The sequence below is a fragment of the Botryllus schlosseri genome, chromosome 1 (assembly GCF_051294905.1).
Source record: "Botryllus schlosseri isolate E-star chromosome 1, Bs_hap1, whole genome shotgun sequence".
Classification (NCBI taxonomy): Eukaryota; Metazoa; Chordata; class Ascidiacea; order Stolidobranchia; family Styelidae; genus Botryllus; species Botryllus schlosseri.
Window position 1 is genome coordinate 32553473 of NC_137236.1, and position 26042 is coordinate 32579514.

At 39.4% G+C, this 26042-nt stretch overlaps 1 protein-coding gene across 1 annotated transcript; it reads right to left on the reverse strand.

Moving 5' to 3' along the window:
- Positions 1-348: 348 nt before the first annotated feature.
- On the reverse strand, positions 349-5771 carry LOC145447729 (uncharacterized). Its single transcript, XM_080325988.1, has one exon. It carries the CDS (start codon positions 4806-4808, stop codon positions 3273-3275), a length of 1536 nt encoding a protein of 511 aa, XP_080182114.1. The 5' UTR covers positions 4809-5771; the 3' UTR covers positions 349-3272.
- Between the last annotated feature and the right edge of the window lie 20271 nt (positions 5772-26042).

Consider the following 26042-nt stretch of genomic DNA (forward strand, 5'->3'; position numbering starts at 1 on the left):
AAATCAGTATGCATAAGTTTACAGGTCATGCGATTTTTTTCTCAAGCTTGCGTATGCATTTGGCAATAATATTGGTACTTTCACATATGGCATAGGGTTGACCAAACTCGAGTCTGACTCGGGTCACCATTTTCTGATGACTCGACTTGACTCAAGTCATTTTCTCAAAATGCGGACTCGACTCGACTCGAGACAATCTGGGTATTGACTCGACTTGGACTCGAGTCATTGTGCATGACTCAAACCAAGCCATATGACTCGAGACTATAAGACGGTCAAGGCCGCCATTTCATTATAATTTCGAAGAACAGTAAAGTGACCACCCTATCGGAATTTCGTCTAGTGATCTTGGTACTTGACAATGCGACAAGAAACTGCTCAAAGTGAGGAAAATTAGTACATCACAAATCCAAATCATTCAATATCACCAATCAGTGTTGACTTGAGTGTGACTTGGAATCGGACTCGAGTCATAATACCATGACTCGGACTCTACCCTGAGCTCGGAGACTTGGACTCGGACTTGATCAATGGTGAATTGAAAGTGATTCGAATTGACTCTAGTCAAAATCATGAAAGTGAGATTGATTTGTGACTCGGAGCCTCGTGACTTGGTTACAGCATTGATGTATAACGTACACGTGATCAGACTCCCTGCTGGAGCTCATTGAAATTTAGGACATCCACTACGTTTTGGCAACATTGCACCGAGTTTGACATGTCTTTTTTTCGATCAGGTTGCTGTTCACTAAAAATAAAGCAAGGCTAGCAATCTCTTTGACTTGAATCGATGACGTTGGAATATTTTGTCACTCTCTGAAAATGTTGACTTGAAAATATAAAATATATATTTTCACTAGAGGCCTTGTTGTGATAGATTCGGCAGGACATTTGCTCGCTTAATATACATTTGATTGAGAGGCCGTCACTGGCCTACAAGATTGCAGAAAATCTGAACTAGTTTACAAAAGGGGGGGATTTGTATGTGAAAAAAAAATTTCAAATAGCATTGGAACATAATTTCCGCAAACAAAAAACAGGCATAAGGAGCATACGTTCGAATATAACTGGTTGACTACATGACAGTTCGGACATGAACAATTTGAGAAATCCGTTACAATTCTAAAGTGGAATTCCTCCCTAAAAATTGCAAAATTCCCCCCAAGGGGGGAATTCCTCCCCCGTTGGGAACCACTGAGCTAACAGAACACATATCTCTAAAAATATCAGTAATAATCACCCACGTTATAAGAACGGCTGCAGAGACTTTATTAAGCGTCTAACCCCCGAAGCGGCTAGATGCGAAAGACACAGGAACAACACAAGACATCACTTCTATAACAGGGAGCGGTATAGAGCACGGCTGCCACATATTGACTGCAATTGTACATGTGAATATCCCTATGCATTTTATGAAACGTCAATGAATTTACGTCAGGAAATATTGGAGAACAAAATCGAATAATTGGACAGAGATGAAAAAAAAACGTTTTTCAATTACCTGAATGTAATACATGTTAATGAGTTTACGCTTGGAGTAACCCTTCGCAGTATATGCTCTCTCCCATACATTTCAACCAAGATTGTTGATGCCAGTATGCACATTCATATGCAGAGGTGGTCAGTAACGAAGTACTTCTACTTTTTAGAGGTACTCAAGTAGTTTACCTCTACTTCTGGTACTTACTCAAGTAGATCTGAATTTCGCTACTTCCACTTCTACTTCGTATTTTTTTGTGATCTACTTACTTACTTTTCGCTATTTTCAGTTTGTCAAGTAGAAGTAGTTTAATCCTTCCTCCAGGAAGATAGCCGGAGGAATTTCGGGGCTGTTTTGACGGAGTATCAACATTTATTTATCATAAAAGTTGAGTAAAACCCAGAATTTTCGTCGCGCTTCGCGCTCAGTGGATAAGGAGTAGCCAGTATGATTACACGAAAGTATCGGTGAATATAATTTGGGTAGCGGGTTGGCGTGGTTCCGTCCACAGCGCATTGTCGCCCTTTGCCCATATGGAATAATTCACCACAGTATGTATGGCTCATCATAACGTTTGAAACTGATGTTTCGCAATCTAGCATATACTTATCATATCGTAATCCAGCAGTCCATGGCCTGTCATATAATCTGGAAAGTGAACTCGGACTTTTTTTAGTTTTAGAGCTGTTTTAGCATACCACCTTTGAAACTTTCTGTCTTTAGATATGAAATACATATTCCGCTTTTAGAAGTAGTATTTACATTTCACTTTCAATTCCCAGTATCATATACTTTCATCTCTAATAATATCAGTTCTTTTGTCTCGATAACATACATGATGAAGGATAAAGAAAGTGTAGTAATGCCTTTAATTTCCGGAAATAAAGCAACACAATATGGCATTTTCACCATATTTATTATTCACGTTTTATAATCGCGCAAAGTGCTCACACCGTATCCTATACAACTTCTCCTTATTTCTCTTCGACTGCACCACGGGCCTTATAATATGGGGGAGGGCGCCATACCATGATATTTTCTAAAACGGGCTGTTCGATTAAACATAGGATTAGTATCGCATTTCCATATCAATATTATCATTTTTATCCCATGATGCGGACGTATGCATATGCTGTCGAAAATTGAATACCTCCTGGTATATATCAATATGAATCAAGCTCGGCACCTTTCACATTGATCAATTTGCACCTTTTTCATCCATGTGAACGAATTACGATCGTTTTCACAACTACTTACTTACTTGAGTAGATTTAAAGTCAGTCAATTTTACTTCTACTTCAAGAAGTTTTAGGTTGCTTATGGAAAAAGTACTTCTACTCGTACTTGAGTAGATTTTTTCGTCGCTACTTCCACTTCTACTTGAGTAGCTTTCTTGACTACTTTGACCACCTCTGTTCATATGTCGCCGGAGGTGATTCTTCTGATTAAACGCTCTACTGCATAAATCACATTTATGATTTTTGATGCCAGCATGTATGTAAATATGAAGCTTGCGGTGACCCTTCTGAGAAAATCATTTTCCACATACATCACATTCATAATTTTTTACAGCAGCATGCATATCCATACGGATCTTGAGCTCACGCTTTCCGAAAATTGGTTTACCACATATATCACATTCTCATTTTGTGACGCATGCGTGCCTATCCATATGAGGCTTGAGTCGACTAAATGCTTTTCCATATACATCGCATTCATGACGATTGATGCATACATGTTTTTTCATATGTAGCATGAGGCTATTCTTGTGAGTTAATTCTCCCCCACATGCTTAACATTTATGTTTTTTGATGACAGCATGTATCTTCATGTGAAGACGGAGGTTATTCTTCTGGGAGAATACCTGGCCACATATATCACGTTTACCACTTTTTCTTCCATCATGAGTATCCATATGACGACTAAGGTCACGCTTCTGAGTAAATGCTTTCCCACATACATCGCATTGATGATTTTTGGTGCCGGAATGCATCTCCATATGAAGCTTTAGCACATTCTTCCTAATGAATGGTTTACCACAAACATCACATTCATGTTTTCTGACACCAGCATGCATATCCATATGATAATTGAGGACAGGTTTATGAGTAAATGTTTTCCCACATACATCACATCGATGATTTTTGATGCCAGCATGTATAACCATATGATTTCTGAGGTAATTTTTACGAGAAAATGCTTTACCACATAAATCACATTCATGATTTTTGATGCTTGAATGCATCTCCATATGAAGCTCTTGCTCATATTTCGTGATAAACGGTTTACCACAAACATCACATTCATGTTTTTTGACACCAGCATGCATATCCATATGACGCTTGAGGCTCTGTTTCCGAGTAAATGCTTTCCCACATACATCACATTCGTGGTTTTTGATGCCAGCATGCATATCCATATGAAGCTTGAGGTCACCCTTCCGAGTAAATGCTTTCCCACATACAGCACATCCATAATCTTTGATACCAGCATGCATATTCATATGTTGCTTGAGGTCCAGTTTATTAGTAAATGCTTTTCCACATACATCACATTTATGTCTTTTAATGCCAGCATGCATATCCATATGACGTTTGATGTGACCATCCTGAGTAAGTGCTTTTCCACATACATCACATTTATATTTTTTGATGCCAGCGTGCATATTCATATGTCTCCTGAGGCCATCCTTCCCAGTAAATGCTTTCCCACATACATCGCATTCATGATTTTTGATGCCAGCATGCATATCCATATGACGTTTGATGTGATCATCCTGAGTAAATGCTTTTCCACATACATCACATTTATATTTTTTGATGTCAGCATGCATATTCATATGTTTCCTGAGGCCACCCTTCCCAGAAAAGGCTTTCCCACATACATCACATTCATGATTTTTGATGCCGGCATGCATATCCATATGACATTTGATGTCACCATACTGAGTAAATGCTTTTCCACATACATCACATACATGATCTTTGATGCCAGCATGTATATGCATATGTTTACTGAGGACATGTTTCTGGGTAAATGCTTTCCCACATATATCACATTCATGTCTTTTGACGCCAGCGTGCATATCCATATGAGACTTGAGGTAGCTCTTCAGATGAAATGATTTCCCACATATACGACATTCATGACTTTTGATGCCAACATGCATATTCATATGTCGCTTGAGGTTATTCTTCATTGTAAATGCTCTCCCACATACATCACATATATGAGTTTTGGTGTACGCGTTTTGAGAGAATTCTTTTTTGGCAACATCGCATGGATGATCATTCAAGTCGTGCTGAATAGATAATTTTTCTGACTCCATGTCGCCCTTGTTATGGAAATGACCGTACGATGGTGTTTATTTATTACAGTGGAATATCTGTTTTCAAGTTCAAAGTGGTTATTACATATTTTCAACAATTTCTTCAGTGTATATACCAGTAAGCTAGTTCTTTGACGGTATGGCACTGTCTGATAAATATGAAACTATGAAAGTGTCGAACTAATCTTAACAAAGAGCAGCATTAGACTGTCATTGTCATACTATTATATCATGCAATAAAAATATTATCACATATTTAAACAATTTGGTCGGAATTAGTCAAATAGCATCAATGCGATCATCATTTTGATCACTTTTGAATAATTCAAACTATAGACAGATAATACCACTATGAAAAACTATTGACAAAACATCCTCAATTTACAACAAATCCCCGATCAACTGGCAAAGCAACATAGAGCTTTGTGGTAAAGGTGCATATATATCTGCTGGTGCAGAGAACGTATGGCTCATTTTTGGACACGAAATGGCCTCGTAGTTGAATCTTCAATCTCGCACTTAATTCTCGTCTTGGTTATAAATATCGCTGTAACGATTTGGTGGATTTCATAATGGCCTGAATCATTATTCTTGTGGTAGCTGAGACAAGTGTATGTGAGGTTACCTTAACATACAAAATATAGACGTATGCAAGTTAAACTCAGATGTCACTACTAAGATTTTTATTAATGTCATTTCGACACCATTGGATTTTCGAAAGGCACAATGGCACTCCGATGTAATCCGGTTTTGACAAAAATATGTATATATTATACGCTTACCATACGTCCTCTTTTAAGAGGATTTGTCCTCGTTTTTGGCTCTTTTGAAAGTGTCCTCGGAGGACGCCCTTTTGTGCTCTTTTTTGAGATTTTGTCCTCTTTTTTGAAAATTCAGGTCAGATTTAGAGCAAATTGCGAGTGATATGCCGCAAATTAGCACAGAAGTGAAGCTCCGGCGGGTATTTCAGGTCTGAGCGAAAAGATGACCTTTTTTTTTTTTAGTTATCCACCTGGCAATGCGGAAAGAAAAACGGTATTTTTAGCTCTGAGCGGAAATAATGACCTTTTTTTTTTAGTCAACCGATCACAAAGTGGAAAAAATTAACCGGTTTTTCAGAATTCTACTCCGGTTTTGCTGCAAGTTGCAAATTTCTGAAAAAGTGTCCTCTTTTTAGATTTCCAAAATATGGTAAGCCTAATATATTATCCCTCAGGTATCACACACTTACACTATCATAACATTCGGGAAATATTAGTCTTAAATTAGAATTACGTTTATGATTCACAATGAGCAGACTATGGGACTTCTACAACGACAGGCCTGTAAAGTAGGCTACAAGATGTAAAATGGCAAATGATGAAAACACCGACATTGAAAACATCTATGTCACAAACGACATGGATATTGAAAAAAAAAATTTGACTTTGTAAACAATTTTTACACTTTTTTGTCCTAAAGCAACAATTATTACAATATTTTTACTTTTTTTGCGATGTTAAAAAAAACCTTGTCTTTAACCATGGAAAATCGCGCTTCGTTATAAGAATTTTTTGCGTCGTGACATTCAAAAGATATTAAATAGATATTACAAGAGCGCTCTGGTGTCGTCGCGACCCAAAATTGTACCATTCGTGTCCCATACTTCAAGAACTCCTGTCCTGCAGTCATAGTCATGTTTAAAGCGTGGTAATAACCGCTGCCGGTAGGCCGATTTACCTAAAATATACGCATTTGCTCGTACTAATCATATTAAAATCTGGTCCTGTGAAGACATGTACTCGCCGCAAGCGCAACGGAGATTTTCAAGTTGAATAGATCTCCAACAAACGACCAACGTAATATTTTAGGCCCCTTCTATCTCTCCAGAAATGGGGGTTTGGGGTGCAGCAGCTATGACCCTGGTAGATCGTCTTCAGGGGCGTCAAACATACGGCCCACGGGCCGATTCCGTCATACCAGGCCATTTTATGCGGAAGCAATTATGAGTGAATTCTTGTATTATCCAGCACGTTTACAACAAATGTTGTTCACAGAAGCCAAAAAGCCAACGCTAGACCGTCTTGACATAAACCCAAATTGCGATTTAATACTAATGAGCATGATTTAAATATCTGCGTTTATAGTCAAACTTGAAACGAAATGGAGCATAGAAATATGCAAAGTTATGTTGTCGTTAAAGCCACTATTTCAGTGGTTTATAACTGTATTCAGCCGGCCAATCATCGTACTCTTGCCAATTCGATTGTTTGCGAATGAAGGTGTTTTTACAATGGAGCCACAAATGAACCGTAACTATCACGTACACAGGCACCTAGAAAGATTTGTGCACATTATGGCCGTCCGATCACTTCGCGAAACCCAATGATCCAATTCCCTCATCCACCACGTAGTTGGGGCGTTAGTTCCACCATGGTAAGGAATAATATAGCCATACTGTACCAGCTTCTTTAAACAATTTTTTGGTGAATGGGATAGGTCAACTACAGAGAAGTAGAGAAATATTTTTAATATGCGAGATGTACGACTGTACAGGTACACAGTATCTCCTGCACCTATTTAATTTGCAATGTCATACAATCAATTCATGTGCTTCTTACATTGTGTGCAATGATTTCACGGCTGGACATTTTAACCTTACGCTTTTAGAAGTAGTAGGCTATTTATGTTTCATTTGCATTTCCCAGTATCATATTCTTTGAGTTATAATTAATGTCAGTTCTTTTGTCTGGATAACATACATGTTGAAGTATAAATGCAAGTGTAGTAATGCCTTTAATTTCCTAAAATAAAGCTACACAATATGGCATCTTTACGGTCCACAATATATTTTATTAACGTTTACTAATCGCGCACAGTGTTTACAGCGTATCTTATACAATTTCTCCGTATTGCTATCCGACTAAATTACGGATCTTGTAATATGGGGATGGTGATATTGACGCATCTGGAGTCATAGCTTGAATCGAGTACCATTTTCCGAATGACCTGACTTGAGTCACTCCACTGAAATAAATCGACTTGACTTGAGTTTGACGCATGCATATTATTAAATCATTCATGACTTGAGCGTGATTTTTTAAAAGTCTTTTAAGTCATCAACTATTCTGCCTCGCAAAACCTCTCGATCAATAGGCATTCTATAATCCTTTATTCACTGGATTCGACTTCCGTTTACGTTTCGGATTTGTTAAGTTCGATCAGCATGCAGCGACATCTTATTTTCAGCATTCTCATTCCATTATACACATAGAAGAGTATATTACAGCAGACAAGATTCATTTAGACAACGAGTGACGTATGTACTACCCTGGAAGAATCCATACCTGACTATCGAAACATCAACTTCTCAACCTCTCTCATATTGGATGACTTATGGTTAGCAATCAAAGTTACAAAATATTCTAAAGACTAGTGAATTAGACAACGAGTACACGCCGCGCACAATATGTGCAATATTTTCAACACAGACCTGCACAAATTAGGCTACTGCATTTTCAATAAGCGCAGCTACAATTACTACTACAAATACTCAATTTTTGAAACTAGCAATTAGAACTAAATACAGAACTACTCACTTTTCAAACTACGCACTCATAACTAGAACTGGAACTAATTTTTTAAAGCCCGCAACTAGAACTAGATCTAGATCCAGCTAGAACTAACGACATTGCAAAATTAATACACCGCTGAATATATAGCAAAATTTTGACTTGACCCGCGAACCTATATTCACTGCTTCTTATTCTCTGAAAAATAATTTCATTTTACTAGGGGACACATTGATTTTTATTTTGTCGGAAATACTATACACGGAATCGTCATTCCAAAAGGAAGTGATTCGAGTTTGAAATGGGAGAGATTTCGACCCTCAAACCACACCCGCTGGCTACGCAACTGTCAACAGTGATGGCTTTGAGCTATCAAACGGTGCATAAAGATCATTCAACAGAACACCGGTATATCGAATCACGCAAAACGACAACACGGGCCTTTTAGTTGTTTGGCAACTAATATTCTTCAAATGCGAAACTAGAACTAGAACTATAGAACTACTCACTTTTCAATATCCGCATTTAAAAATAGAACCACTCACTTTTCAAAATCCGAAAATAGAACTAGAACTAGAACTACTCCGTTTTTAAAATCTTCAACTGGAAATAGGACTTGAACTACTCAAAACACCGTTAGTTATAGTTGAACGGCAACCAACTAAACGAGTAATGTGTACAAGCTTTTTTCAACAGTTTAACTATGACTTAACCCTCAAGTAATATAAAATAAATTAGTAGGGTATTTCAACAAATACGAATCCAAGCTGCATCGTAAATCAATTCGAGTAGATTTCATACTCGAAATGCTGGTACGCTATATGATCCATTTTTCCAGCGACAAATGATATTGACATGCTTTTAGATAAACATTGTTTTGTCAAATTCTACACTGGTTTCTGAACATTATCCCTGGCGCGTGTGCTATCATGTGTATGGTAATTTTAGAGGGTATCAGGCAAAATGGTCATATTTCATCATAGGATACGTATCAGGGTACAAGTAGCACACATTACCGATTCCATAAACAATATTCTATATTCGTAATCGCGCTATCTTCCCAATGTAAAATATATCGCATAGCAAGCTATCTGGAAAGCAGGGTTAGCCTGACTAATGCTGACTATGAGCTTCCCATAATACTCACGTTCAGATAGACTACCGATAGCGTCGCTAACACCGTTAACGTGCATAGCGAGCTTTTACCTCGATTTTGTAAGTCACGCGACGATGCATGAAACAGACTGAAGCCGGATGTAATTTAATGCCAAACCCCCATGCACGAATCGCGTTAACGCGCTGCGCGTGTACAGCTGTGAAAATGCTGATAAATCAATGGCCAGTTCCCTGAACAATGAATACTCTTAATAGTGATATACGTGTGGCTATCAACCATTTTCAAAGTGATCTTTTTATATTGTGTTGTACCTACAACTGTTGCAGCTTACTTTTATTCATAAGTAGGCCTATATGACAAGAGAATCATATTGAAATCATAGTTGTACTTTGAACTATGTCCTGTTTGCCTTTAAAGTTTTATTGCAAACAGTATATATATATATAAATTCATTGGCATAAACATTAAATATTGCACCGTGTTCAGTTGACATACTAAATCACATGATCCAACATGCACTCAGTAGTAACTATTTCTGCGGTACGAAAATGACCATCATTTATAATATAACGTTACAGATTTGCACTTTGCCGTACATGGGCTACTCGAAATAATGCTCGGAGGTATCGGGCTACAAACATTGTCCACACAAAGGGGAAACAGTAGATAAAATCTTATGTAGGTGATAAATGAGGCCACAATACCCTGATCTCAATCAAAACAGTTGCAAAGTAATATTCATATAACGTACAATGTACATCATGGATAGAGTTGTCTCGATGATTTTAAATCTAAGCATGTCATTGGGAGGTATTTGAAAGCCAACGTCGTCTTCTAGAAACTTTTTAATACCTATATTCAAACGAACGTCTTGCTAGTGCAGCGGTTCTCAAACGGGGGTCTGCGGACCCCTGGGGGTCTGCGAAGCCTCTAAACTTGCAAAATGATTTATTATTGTAAGTCAGTTTTCGCTTCATTACTCCTACAACTTCATGACTCACATCGACATAAAGGCCGTCTGAAATGACATGTCCTACTGCGCAAACTCATTTTAATTGCCAAATTGCCAATAGCCTACTGATAAAAAAGGTATTGCGGTTCAGAGAAGTTTGTTGGAGTGATATACAAAACCATTAACCCAGACCAACTTCAAGATGAGCTCCTGAATGAAAATGGATAGGATGGACGTTATGTGTTCAATGAAAAATCGGAGTCTCGATTTTGGTGCTATATATGGTGCGATCATACTCAAAGGGGTCGTCAGTTCCCATTATTATACCATTCACCCCACCCATATTTATAGAAATAAATTTTCGGCACTCGGTCATATCAAATCGAAGAGGCGGAGTTTCAAGACATGGCCACGAATTTCAGGAAAGTCAGCTTCAGAATTTGTTACCGTCTACCCAATTTTCACATAAATAGTGTGATATTAGTTTGTTGCAATATTTAGCACTATAGCCAGCAATTAATATTCGTAAAACACAGATGACGATTGCCCGATAATTAAAGCTTGTTTGTGGTATTCATGGTGTTTTTCGACTACTATGGTCTTTCACACTAGACCATTGTTGCTCATTTTTATTTAATAGCTGCCGACTTCTATCATGACCCGCTTCTAGGCTTTTATAAGACACTGTTTACATGAGATGGCGAGGAGGAACTTGGATAAGCCTCCAATACATGGGTAGGTATTTTGGAGGCGACCTCGGTCGGACTCGAACCCGCAACCCAGTGGTGGTTGCTGCTGTTTGTTTATTTTCTGAGGTATTCATGGTGTTAGTCGACTACCATTGGACATTTTTCATTCCTTAACTGCCGGTTTATACCACGGCCCACTTCTAGGCTTTTTGTGAGACACCGCTTACGCGGATGAGGTGGCGAGGAGGAGCCTAGATAAACCTCCAGCATTTAGGTATAGGAATTCTGAAGTCGTCCTCGGTCGGACTCGAACCGGCAACCATTGGTGTTGCACCCGCGGATCTCGCCACCGTGTTGCTGCTGTGGAATGTGGATTATACCACTACGCTATCTCGTTAAATTGAGCTAAATTGAGCTAAATTGAACTAAAATTTGGGGAGGGGTCCGCGGGGTCCTTGGTGGTCCAAAAGGGGTCCGCGAAGACAAAAAGGTTGAGAACCATTGTGCTAGTGAATTTCGTCATCCACCACCGGCAACTTCCACGCCATAATCGACTCTGCAGCTACATTTCTATTGCTCCAAACCTGCAGGTTTGGAGCAATAGAAATGTAGCTGTTTCCCATTCCCATATCATACTCGTTGACGAAGCTTTCGGATACACTCATGACGATCCTGTCTGGCTCACAGCGCAGCGTAGGAACAGGGATCGTGCAAGTCTTCCCCAAATATGACCCGGACTGGGATCGAACCCACGACCTACCGCTCGAAAAGCCGGACGCATGACCATTACACTATCACGCTCGGTATGGAAAGAAAAGGACTTAGTTTATTTTTGTCCTTGATGTTTTTGCGGCATATACACCGACTCATGATACACATACACACGATATGCGCATATGCATACCATGAGTGGAAGATGTGCTTGTGCATATGGCGCTGGACAAGGACGGTGCAGATATAGCCTTGTGTGGCTTTCTAAGTCTCGCACCACCTCTCCATGCTATCCCATTAATGCATGAGCGCCAAGCGAAGAAGTCGTGGATATCTGTTTTACTAATCAGGTCTTTGGTCTGACCCGTCCGCGGATCAAACCCACGGCCTGCCGATCAAGAAGCCGGACGCTTCGCCATTACGCTATCTTGTCTTGGGAAACCTAATACATGCTATAACTCGGTCAGTGTATGAGAACGCAAAAATACAGGGAAGACACATTATAACAGTGCTTTTAAACCTTTTGGGATACCAATTCGCCCTTTTTCTTGGATAATGAATTTCATTCGCTCAAATCAATCAAAAATTGGTATAGTTTGCCTGATGTCTTGGGAAATAAGCTCCAACACGATCACTGAGAGTAGGCACATTAGAGCTCGCTACCTTATGATACGTTTCTCAGATTAGTGTTTTGTTTTTATTTTTCGATTTCCCATTCCCTGTCTCGCGAGGTAATGGGAAGAGCAAAGATCTACCCCTAGAAACTTAATAACAGTTCGAAAACCTTCAATAACCAACAACCTGCTTCTTGGACCACTAGAAAAACCAGAGATTTTGTGGCATCACGCGACTCGAACCTCACACATGAAAAATATGGCATTATGGCAAACTACCGAACGTGAAGACCACAATTGTACGCAACGCGAAACATGTCTGACGCACGCGATTACGAATAGGTGCGATTTAAATTCCTCTGCTCGTCACTACTGTCTTCTCAGATTGCAAGAACGGGACTATTAGGTGCAGTGCAGACTGCCGACAACGGAGCGTATCCATATCGCAGGCTTCTGCTATCCGATGACGGTCATTTTTGGCTAAGGTTTTGTCGCCGCTGATGTTTTGGCACCGCATTTTATCAGCGGTATGTTGGCCAAAACTTTACATCTTCATTGGCCCCGACATAGAAGGGGTTGTCCTCGAAATAAATGTGTCTCATAGGCCTGAACGCGCTCGTTGCACATCCCTACATTAGTTCATCTCAAGGTTATTCGGCCACGTCTTTCAGAAAACCAGTCGTAGAAATGCTATCATGAACTCGAACCATAGAACGCAGATTCTCATGATCAAGCCATATTTACTGCGTGTCTCAACAGTGACCTTTATGTAAAGACTATCGCAGGATTTTTTTGCAATAAACTCGACAAATACTACATATATATCAATAGATCAGTCGTTCCTTTTTGTCTTCGCGGACCCCTTTGAACCGTGATCGACCCCGCGGACCCCCTCTCGTTTTAGTTCAAATTTAGCTCATTTATCGTACAACCGTCATCTATCTTGTGCAAATATCAACTCAGGGCTAGTGATAAACCGCAACAAAATGACCGTTCTTGAAAACAATATCATACTATATGTAGAAATATGGATATACTTTTTTTTTATTACGGAGGGACTTCTTTAGCTGTATTTCTTATTTCTTGAAATATGTGGTCGTGTCCTAAAAATTCCCGCCTTCGATTTCATATGAACCAGTGCCGAAAATGCATTTCCACAAAGGTAGCTGAAGGCGAATGTAATATTAACGACTGACGCTTCCGAAGACACCTTTGAGCACGATCGCAACATATATGCCATCAAAATTGAGAATCAAATTTTTAATGAAGTTATCACTTCCAGACTAGTCATTTCTATATATCAGCTAAACTTCAAGATATTCTGGAATAGGGGTCATGTATATCACAGGAGAATATGGATTCCCTGATGAGGTTTTAATCTCTTTTTTTAGATGAAATAAAAAATACTCTTTTTAACAGACCTCAACAAAACATCTTTAAACAGCAATATATTTGTATCAGTAGGCTATTGGCAACTTGGAAATTGAAATGAGTTCACACCAGGGGCGTCAAACCTACGGCCCGAGAAGCCATTCCCAGTAGATTGAAAAATATATGTATTATCCAGCACATTGGTCACAAATGTTGATTTGCTTGGAAGAAAATACTTCCGTTAAATATTCCCCCACGGCAGCAAATGTTGAAAATGTTCGTAGGAAACATTATATTCACCAGACTATGGTGTTTTGGTGTCACACTTGTTACCACTATAGGAACAAATCAGTGACATTGACACCCAATTTCGAAAAGGCAAAAAGTGCACACATGATTTGAGTTTTATGGAATAATGTGCCAAAAAGTAGTTATTCACACAAGCGAAAACCACTATGCTGAGCCGTTATATGAGGTTTACATGGATAATATATTATTTACACAAAAATATAATTCGGATATCGGTGCATTGTTGCGCTGCAGTATCATTTCTGACTCGGAACTAAGTCGCCGGAACGCAGGGCTGTGGAGTCGGTAAATTTCACCACCGACTCCAACTCCGACTCCGACTCCGACTCCTGAGTCTTTAAACGTACCGATCCCGTCTCCGGCTCCGACCCCGACTCCTGAGTCTTTTAAAATACTGACTCGTACTCCAACCCCGACTCCAACAGTATTACCAATTTGTCGAAATGTTGAGTTATAGAGACGGTGCCAGAGGACAAATGCATCATGACATTGTAATAGCTGTCGCGTTATAATTTAACAGCTTGCAGCCATTTGCATGCCACAACCACAGGTATAGAATATTTTAGAATGCAACAAGGATGGATCTGATATCAGAGCATTTGAGCAGTGTAGCCTGATCCGCGTGTCGGCATAATCCTTGTATATATAGGTTATCGGACACGTCATTGCCAAAGTCAAATGAAATCACCGTTCGAATATTGAAAGAGATCAACAACAACCTAAACCAGCGGTTCTCAACCTTTTTGGACATGCGCCCCCCTTGGGGATGGTCGAAAATATTGCGCCCCCCTGACCCCCACCCCTACACTTTTCTTCATGTCAAAAAGAGAACATCATCTAATACAAAGGTAGGCAACCTTTTTGCTAATCATGGCCCATTTCGATTACTTATGAAGCATGAGGCAGCATTCCAGGGCATAGCCGTAATAAACTAACTGGACGCGAAATACCTATGTTAATCTGTCCATATCCATTGCCGGTGAACTACGGAGTCCGGACGACTATACTTAAAGCCTTTTTCGTACGTACCGAAATCGCGAGTCGCAATGGTATGAATAGATGCTGGGGTTGCATATTGTCGCGCGGACCGCGAAAAATTTTCAGATTCACGAATGAATTCCGTAATTAATAGTAGCATATGACATATTATTATCAAATATTTATCCTCTCCTAGCCCATGTGATCAGATACACTGGTAGGGATCATTGAGAGAGTGCTTTTGAAAATTTAGGGCAAGTTATAAATGATAATGCATCTTCGGGTGGGCCAAATGTTATTAGTTACTTGGTTGCATGCTGTTATTTCTTGACCCCCGATTAGGATTGTCGATTGTATCGGTAGTGGAAATAAATTAAAATCGCCCAAATGTACCATAAACAAATTCCTTTCGTGCGGAACGCACGATTCCGATTCTGGCCAAGAGTGAGGAGCGCGCTACTATATTAAAATCGAAAAATTAGGTTATGCTGAATTGCGCGGAGTGTGAAGAAAATTTCAAGATCAATTAGAATCTCTCAAAAATTTTGGAGTGAATTCGTAATTTCAATTTGCATGTCAACGGATGCCAACACATACTAATTGAATTAGGTGTCGACGGCCGCACAAATTCCCGTCTACAGCAACAGGTCGCTCTTCCCTGATCTAATAGTATACATATGGTATGTGTTACGCCAAGTTTGAATCCGCATTCCAGTTGTTGAGTCTTTAACATTTCTGACAAATTTCCCCAAACTTGTTTGAAAATAGCAAAAAAAAAATTGAACAGGACATCAAATTATTTCAAGGTAGGTTGCACTGAGAAATCCTAATGCTGGTAGTGACTACAGAGAGCACGACATCGTTCTGTACTGACATGCTAAATTTGATCCGTTTTGGAATTGAATAAATTGTGTTTATTTAGGGTAGCTTAATTGAGGGCGAAATCGGGCCACTTATATTGCATCTAAATCTGTGTTAGGCAGTGCAGTTCGCCAATTATTAACAATAGCTAACCAGCGCACCGAACTTTAGGCTACTGCGACGCTATGAAGTAATGAATGACTTACACGTGGGAATTGCTCTCAATTTTCAAAGAATATCAATAATTTGCTCAAATGAAGTTGAAATCAGCCCATACTCCGATGAGCGCGAAGGCTGGGGTTAGAATTTGGTGAGATTTCTTGAATACGGAATAAGTTTCATCTTTAAAAATCCTCTTCTCAGAATGATTGTGATACACATTTTTATCAGAATTCATACACACGTAGTTAATTTGTCGCGCCCCCAGGTTGAGAACCCCTGACCTAAACATAATAATTGTGTCATTGTAACATAAATGTTCAATCGCCGAAGAATCCATTAGTGTTACAGCCGTGGAGCGTACCCCACTCACCTTTAATTGACGATAATGTTATGGATAAAGGTACACAACGCTCCATGATGGCACTAACTAAACATCAGGGGAGAAACAATATGCCAATGGTTGCCACAGCGACCTGCTGAAATAGGTAAACGCTACACAACTCAAGCTACGACCTTTTCATATGTAACTATTCTCCCCGATTTTTGATAGTATGTTGCGTCCGTGATAGTACCAATGCACGGCGTTTCGAGTCACCAGTCCTTCTCTGAGTGTAACGTTTGACCCGACTCAACTCATTTTATCAACTCGTCAGTCCGAGCTCGAGTAATTTAAAGAAAGGTCGCGCCCAAGACCAAATCACAATTTTCAGTCACGAATCATCAACGGGTCATGTTTTATTATCATGATCAGGTAATCAATGTTCCCTCTAATTGAGGGTTATTTATTTTTGTGACTCAAATTCTAGACAATCCTTAGCGCCCACTAACGGATTTCAAAATGAGGTACGAGCACATTGTAGGTCAATATGACGTCTCACTAGCAAAGCTTTGCCTATCGACCAGAGGTAGTCACGATCCCGTTCAAGAGTATGTGTTTGTGTGTTGTAAGTTGTAACCAGGACCAAAATCACATTTTATCACCCCTACCGGCCAAATAAACACTGATCTAGGGCCCGCCATAGGCTAATCTATGCAACTTTTGGGAGATTACTATATGCATCCGATTTCTATATGCATCCGGTAGCTAAATTCCCAATATGACTTCTGTCAATAATATTGCTATTCCATATATTACTATATAGTTTTGATCCTCTTTCCATCCACATGATAAGCGAGTTAGCGTTTCTGTTGGAGGATGATGACTTCTAAAATGCAGGAAGCGTAATTGTACATTGTTAACTCATATTCACGTCAAACCGATAAGATTATTTATCAGCCAGATGGTGGTGCGCACCACAGAGCTATATAAACACCACGCATCCGGTGGTTTCCAAACTTTTGTGGTGGCGACTCCCTTTCCAATTTCAAAATGTTCCGTGGCGCAGCTCAACATAGTTGATCAGCTGAATCTTAAAAATAAAAGTTCAGCACCTTTCCCAGACTTACTTGTGGCCTGTTCCGAAAGCTGATTATGTTCAACATCTTCGCGAACCCCAGAACAAAGGTTTTCAATTCAGAAATAAAATGTGTGCCAGTTAAATATTGTTGAATACTTGAAAACCCAAAATGCCGAGTCAGGTCGCGTGTTTGAGACCACTGGCATATGGCATATACCCTGATTCCCTCCATAGAAATTTCAATGTGGAACATAGGTGTTTGCTGCATATCGATCCACAAAATGTATTTTATTTTTTAAACCGGTACGCAGAACAAAAAGGATTCCCGAACCATTCTCTAATGCAGAGGTGGCCAACCTTTGTTCGCCAAAGGACCATACGGGATTTAAGAACCACTGAGCAGGACATTTGAATATTGATGACCTTTTTTGTCGTCCGATAGAAGCGAGCCGAATTAGGTGACGTTAAAAACAAGACTTACATTACTACACATTAAAATTGCTCCAATTATGACATGTAAGCTTTGTATGCAACTGTGCAGTGTGAAACTGTGCATTCATGACCTGGTCACGTGAAGCGCGAAAATATTTCATAGGTAATGCATGAATTCTATCTATAAATATGTTTCTTGCATATATTGGGGGTCGCCTCTGTATACCACTAGGGTCATTTGGCAAGGACAGGATAATTCGGCGTTTAGACATAGCAATATCGAATGTTTCGGTGAACATTAGGGTTGTCCATATTTGGATAATCTCGCAAATCCTGCGTATCCATGTCTCATTCTATAGATCATTGATAAATAAACGTCGATGAGCCTGCAATAAACTCACAGGAAAGTCGTTAAGATTTGTCTAAATGCGTTTGAAAGTGGCTGCCACAGAGTGGGGGTACCAGCGACCAGAGAACTGCGGGAGGACTAGTAATCATGAAATCACGGCGCTTGATTGGGTAAGCGGCTATGCTTGAATGATTACGACGGTGGCGGCTTGCTGATCAGCTGTTCGAGGAGTTTGCTAGCGGCGGTGAATCTGTAAGCGCATTGTAGGTTGGTCCGCAGACGATGATTTGAGATTGATTCGGGATATGTTTAGTAACATATTTCATAACGAACAAAAGACAGCTGGTTCACAAAAACGTTTGAAACATGACTGGCTTATTGTGAAGGTAACCGTTGTAGTCTGTGTACCTTGCTTTCATCGAGGGAAAGCACTGAAACACACAAAGAAACATTGCAATGGCACTTATGCAAGTAGCGAACTAATTTCTAGTTTAAGAAGGGATGTACCATCATTAATTACAAATATAAATCTTAACAGTGATCATACTTTGTCTGATCTTATTAGGCTCTGGTCGTGGTATATAATTTAAGTCTTGAATGCTCTACGGTGGGCTGAATGGTCCGTTTATGCGTGGCAGCTGTCCGATTCTTACAGCATATTGAATCTACCCGTAAGTGCTGTCAAAGTCGTCAATCATACCACAGAAGGAGATCTAAAGGTATGCACAGGCTATGCGGGCAGGGTCAGCAAAACTACAGTTTGCTTGTAGAGCTTAGCCTCTCCCAAATGAATCATAGATCATCATTGGCTGCATCACACCTAATATTTGAATCAAACCAGATATGAATATATAAATGCATTTAATCGATGCGGTAGTTACACTTCTTCAGAGTTCCAGTGTAAGCTACCTGATCGGTCCACATATCATCTTATAAGCATACAGGATTGTGCCCCGCAGCATCCATCTCACATGCTGTGCTGCACCAGTTTGGCGATGGCTAATACTTTACCTGCACCCAGGAAAGCAGGAGGACTCGGCGTAATCGCAAGCATATCAGACTAGATGCTTTTCGGATTTATACTCACTTCTACAAGTTCACAATCATTCGCCGTTACACCTCGGCCATGTCTGCAGTAGGCTATTGCTGCTATAAACCTATCGTAACCGTAACCGACTTTTAAACTAAAACATTAAATCACCAGGTGTCACATATTATTGTTAAATCACCAACCTACAATGCCCTTACAGAATCATCGCCGTTAGCAAACTTCTTTAATGAGTAGAAGCACGTAATCAGCAAATTGCTGCGGTCGTGATCATTCAAGCATAACTGATTAACCAATCATGAGCCGCGATTTCGTGATTACTAGTCTTCTCGCCGTTCTATGGTCGCTGGCACGCCCACTCTACAGCAGCTACTTTCAAACGCATTTAGACAAATCTCGACTTTTATGTGATCTTATTGCTGGCTCATTGACGTTTTTTTATCAATAATCTATAGAATGAGACATGGATACGCAGCATTTGTGAGATTTCCAAATTATGGACAACCCTAGTGAACATGCCTTCATCATTTTGTGCAAATGTTTCATCGCCGACGATCTCGCTGCGAGCACACGAGCGAAGTCACATGTTGTACGAGGCATTGTCTCCTAATTGCGAATATAGTTGGACTCAATTCTGTAAATTACGCGTGTTTATAATTTTCAGGAGGGACCCCAATATAAATCGACTGACAATAAATCATGCGAAGAAAATTTCAAGTCAAAAATATCTGCTGCATGATATTATATACTTTATGGTCAATTGGTCATATACGAATATCTGCGATAAATGTGGCTGGCCCCTTACTACGCCACCGCGTCGGAACTGATCTTTTAGTCATCATCATATTTCGCGGTCAGGCTAATTCAGTGGTTCTCAGCCGGTGTGTCGCGGCACACTAGTGTGCCATTTACGTCTCGCAAGTGTGCCGCGAGAGATTTATGCGAACATTTTGAAATTATGCTACTAGAATTGTAAAATAATATTTGGTTTCAAAGCTGCGGAGGAATTGACAATGATTCCCGGGTCAAATCATATCCTTCGTAGACGTATTTGAGACATGTCCGCAGATATAGAAGATACCGTAATTTCTTCTTTGAGGCCGAGCAAATCCTACTTGAGTGCTCCGAAAAGGTAGAAGTACTTCTTCAGATACCCCTTCCGTACGACTGTGGGTGCTGCTAAGCATTCTGGTACTTTTCAGGTGCCGTAAGCCAAAAAATTGTGAGAACCAAGTGTGCCGCGAACTATTTTTCATTTTCAAAGGGTTTCAAAACGTTGAGAACCACTGGGCTAACTAAATATTGGTTGGCCTTGCAATTTACCTGATGTTATAACTAATTACGAGAATTACCTCGCGGGTCACATTTGGCCCGTGGGCCACGAGTTGACCGCCCCGACTCTATTATATACTTGTGTTGTGTGCTATGCGTCCTTCGACTGCTGGTACCTTCATCCTATTTACAAACTCTCGACTTAGCAATGACCTTAGACTTCCCCAAATTGAGAAAACATGTACTGTACAGTAGGGTTATGACTAGAAAAAAATTCAAAATCTTGTGTGTCCTGTAGTCACAAACGATGAACTTTTGTGTCCTGATTTCGAAATTAACAAAACTTGAGACTGGTTAAACGAAAACCTCTCCCACAAAATTTTTCCAGTTTTCACTGTATTAGGCTTTTTTATAGACACAGACTATATAATAGATATAACGACTGATTTGAATTTAACTGATCCAATTTTGATTACGAAGATTTAAAATAGTATTTTGGTAAATTTTGATCGCTCATATTGAATTATTCCTATCGTTTTCTTGCTTGCAGTAAAAATTAAATAATTAATCAATAATTATTAATTTCGATTTTAGATCTAGAGACTGTATCGATCGTATAATTTCAATTTATCTGACACAAATCGAACTGGTGGATCGAAAAGGCGAAAGTAGAACAACTTAACATATTCTCAGCGATCTTTAAAACCGATTAGACTGAGGAATATGGTGAAAATTTGAAAATGTCTTATCATATGTGACTCAGCATCTGTTGATACTGGGCGGCGGAATGGCGTTGTTGTGACACTTCAAATTGCAATGATGAGCAATAATTTTCATAAACCACAATACATCGGTTGCCAACATAATACTATCGATTCTTAAAGCATATATCAGATTTCTTCAATCCAACATCCTCAACAAATCCAACTGTCGGATACAATTTTGGGGATGATATGGGAAAACACTACGAAAACTTGGTACAATCCATCAAGCCAGAATTTCAAATGAAAATATTAGAAATCCGAGGATGGAGGGATGATTTTAAGTTTATCTATGTGCTGTGCAGAGCATGCCGCTCTTTCAGAGAAAATAGTAGATACCACTAATCAAAGGGCATAAACTTTCCATCTCTACGCAATGGGAGATGGAGCTCAAGGCCTATAATTCCGTTCTTCCAAGTCCCCAGATGGAGAGTAACTCTTGAGATATCATGTTTATTCCTCGCAAATGCGTGTCAGGAATCCTGATATTCTAACTAGATGTCTATAGATAGAATATACTGGAGCCCAACCGTTTGTCGGTTCGTCGATAATATCGGGACGATATCACACTTTGAAAGAATTATCGGTAACGGCCATTGAAGATGAAAAATTATCGGCAATTTTCGTGACGTCACAACATGGCGGTAGGAATTCCGAAAACTATAATCTTTGACCGCTACACTGAAAATATTGATATATGACACATAGCTTACAGGTGTCCAGGTGTAGCCTTTCTAGTTTATTTCATGCTCAAATATGACAATGGCTGTAAGCATGTTCAAATAAATGCTCTGAAGCTTTGAAAATGTGCTAATGTATATTCAACTTCCTTCGAATATCGGCTGAATGTATTGCGGTTCTTGGTCAAGGTGTAAGATATCGGTTATATCGGTATCGACCTAAAAATCCAATATCGGTCGGGATCTAGGGTAGCCTATACCAAAATTTATTTACTGCTATTTTGCGCTCGAATGTCCTGCAACGATAAAGTGCCTTAAAATCCCATTGGAAGTCGGATATTTCCGTTGTAGATGTCCCTGACACTAACATAATAACAGAAAGGGAAGTCAAATTGATGGATGAACTTTACCAGAATTACAAAAGGACATATATATGAAGATTAAATTTGTAGCAAAGAATACCTATAAATTGTAAATTTTTTCTATATTTGTACCAGTGTCGAAAATTGAAGTTAGTTTGTTCGGGACATTCTTTTCGATTTGAACAAAATGATTATAATATCATTAATTTATACCAAAATGCTCATTAATTCCTGCTACAGGCAATTTTTTTCTTCTAGTCACAACGCTACTGTACTTACATGCACCAAATGGGATACAAAAGTGTGCTATGACTTAAATTAGAATTTAGTAAGTACATTTACTGTGACCTCATTTTACGCTCAGCTTTGGTCATTAGTGTATAGCACGCATGATACGACACGTATCCTTAAGTTAGATTCTTCAAGAACATGTTTCCACAAATATTGCAATGACATCACAATGACAAATATCTGTAACGGGAGTAGCTTGACACAATACGTCATTAGGAACAGAAAAAACTCTTACATGGTATAGTGTTGTAAGAAGTGTCCAAGCGAAGCATTCCTCAATTTTTATTCCAATCTTGTGAAATTTCCAAAGGGTCAATTAGCAGGATTATTTAATTGAGATGGACTATCCACAATATCCTGATTTCAAAAACACAGATATTTAGTACGAAGCCAGCTAATAGAACACATATCTGTAAAAAACTTCCGTCTGTAGTTGATCACTCTCGATACAACCGCTGCTGCAGCGACTTCATTAATTACATTTCAGTCAGGATTTTTGACGCCTGAATGCACATTCATATGATGCTTGAGGTCGCCCTTCGTAGTAAATGTTTTCCAACATCACATTACATTACATCACATTCATGATTTTTGGTGGGAGCATGTAAGTACTTGCATGTGACGCTTGAGATCACCCTTCTTCTTAAATACTTCCCCACATACTTCACATTCATAATGCTTAATGTAAGCATGTCCATCCACATGACGCTTGAGGTTACTTCTATGCGAGAATGATTTGCCACATATATCACATTCATAATTTTTGATGCTAGCATGTATATTCATATGATAACCGAGGTTACCCTTCTGGGTGAATGCTTTCCCACATATATCACATTCATGATTTTTTATGCCAGCGTGCATGTCCATATGAAGCTTGAGGTCAGTCTTCCATGTGAATGCTTTATCACATACATGGCATTTATGATTTCGGATGCCAGTATGTATATTCATATGCCGCTTGAGGTAACCCATCCTAGTAAATGCTTTCCCACATACAGTGCACCCATGATTTTCAATGCCACAATGCACATCCATATGACTCTTGAGCTCGCCCTTCGTGGTAAATGCTTTCCCGCATACATCACATTCATGATTTGTGATGCTAGCATGAATATCCATATGACACTTGAGGTGCGCCTTCCTAGTAAATGCTTTCCCACATACATCACATTTCTGATTTTTGATGCCAGCATGTATGTCTATATGACGTCTGAAGTTATTCTTTAGAGTGAATGCTCTGCCACATACATCACATCTATGATTTTTCATGGGAACACGCACGTGCGTATGAATCTTGTCAATTTTCTGAGAAGACTCTTTCCTGGAAATATCGTTTGGGCGATCTTTCAAGTCCTGATCAACAATTGATTTTTCAGATTCCATGTCGGTCTTTTTGTGGAAATGATCATAGGAGATCCACATAACGTTTTTATTTATTACACTGAAGATAATATATGATTCCAAGTTCAACGTGTTTAACATACATTTTTAACAGATTGTCTTACCACATGAAACTTACTCTCCCTCCTGATACTCATCAGGGAAATCGTCAGCAACCGGAAGTGAATTGGATGGAACAATGTATCACCAAATATGAGGTCACATGCATGAAATTTCAAGGAATTGGGACGAAAAGACCGTTTAAGCTCAATGTACGGTTATTAGATAAAAGACGAAATCCTTTTGCTGGCACAAACTAGCTTAGCGTATTTTGACGAAAGTCGACTCATAGGAACAAAGAATAATGAGTGACCAGCCTCTCGCGACAAGTGACGAATTCGACGAAATAGTAGTATGTAGGCTTACCATATTTTGGAAATCAAAAAAGAGGACACTTTTTCAGAAATTTGCAACTTGCAAAACCGGAGTGAAATTCTCAATAATCGGTTAATTTTTCCCACTTTGTGACTAAAAAAAAAAGGTCACCTCTTGTGCTCAGAACTCAAAATACCGTTTTAGTCCCCACATTGCCAGGTGGATGACTAAAAAAAAAAAAAAAGGTCATCTCCTCCGCTCAGATCTCAAAATAACGTTTTTTACTCCACATCGCCAGGTAGATGACTAAAAAAAAAAAGGTCATCTTTTCGCTCAGAGCTAAAATCACCGTTTTTCACCCGTCGGAGCTTCACTTCTGTGCTAATATGTGGCATATCACTCGCAATTTGCTCTAAATCTGCTCTAAATCCTAAAAAAGAGGACAACATCTCAAAAAAGAGGACAAAAGGGCGTCCTCCGAGGACACTTTCAAAAAAGTCAAAAAAGAGGACAAATCCTCTTAAAAGAGGACGTATGGTAAGCCTAGCAGTATGATACCAATTGCCTAATTGCATATGATCTCACAAACATTAAAGAATTGGCATGTCAAAAGAACGGAGTTTAAATTTTGAACCTCAATGTCCCGCGTGTACGCTGGTGCAGACGACGTATCACCACAACAGTCTCAATACAACTACTGAAAAAGGCTCAATACGGTTGCCCTATTTTCGTAGACAAAGATCTGCACGCTCACTATATCTTGTCAATATGACGTCACACCAGCAATGCTTTGCCTAACCTTTACATTTCGGAGTCTATTTCTGAACATAGTGTCGTGAATTCATTAGGACTAGGCTATTGCTCACTTGTCAGAGCCCCAAAACGAGCGCAATATGGGCCGAACTCGATACACCAAATGTCGAGAATGATCAGTGGCACCAGTATAACCACCCAATTTCAGTCTGGTCACCATATAACGAACAATTCGGTGATATTGACCCCTCATTTTTTAATGTTTTCGAATACACGGAGAGAAGTGCACTCGCGTATCTTTGTTACCTACTGACAATCTACAATTCTATATGGGTGTTACGTTCTCAGTCACAGAAACGCTTGCCAGTTCCAAGAGTCAAAACATCAATCTACGGCGAAACTTTTCTTCATCAGCCGCCATCCTGTGGAACAAAACCGTTTTATTTACACGAGCGTTCGAACCACAGTAGTGTTTATTCTGCATTACAACTATATGCACTAGGGATGGTGTGGACTCCTGAAAGGTTCGGGATCGTGTGAACGCGAACCATTTTGATAGGTTCTGTATCAGTGCTTCTCAACCGGTGTGTCATTTACGTCTCGCAGCGTGCCGCGAGCGATTCCTTCGAAATTCTGAAATGATTCGCAAATCAATTCTAATTGAAATGAACCCGAATATTTTCGGCTGACACTCGTCAGGGGTAATCGTCAGCAACTAGTAGAGAATTGGAAAGAACATTGTATTTCAACAATCGTATCACAAAATATGACGTCATCCGCTTAAGATTGATGCTGATCGATCAAAGGCCATTAATT

Bases quoted from the DNA above. Each gene is read 5' to 3' on its own strand.
- LOC145447729 (XM_080325988.1), bottom strand. From the start codon at position 4,808: ATGGAGTCAGAAAAATTATCTATTCAGCACGACTTGAATGATCATCCA.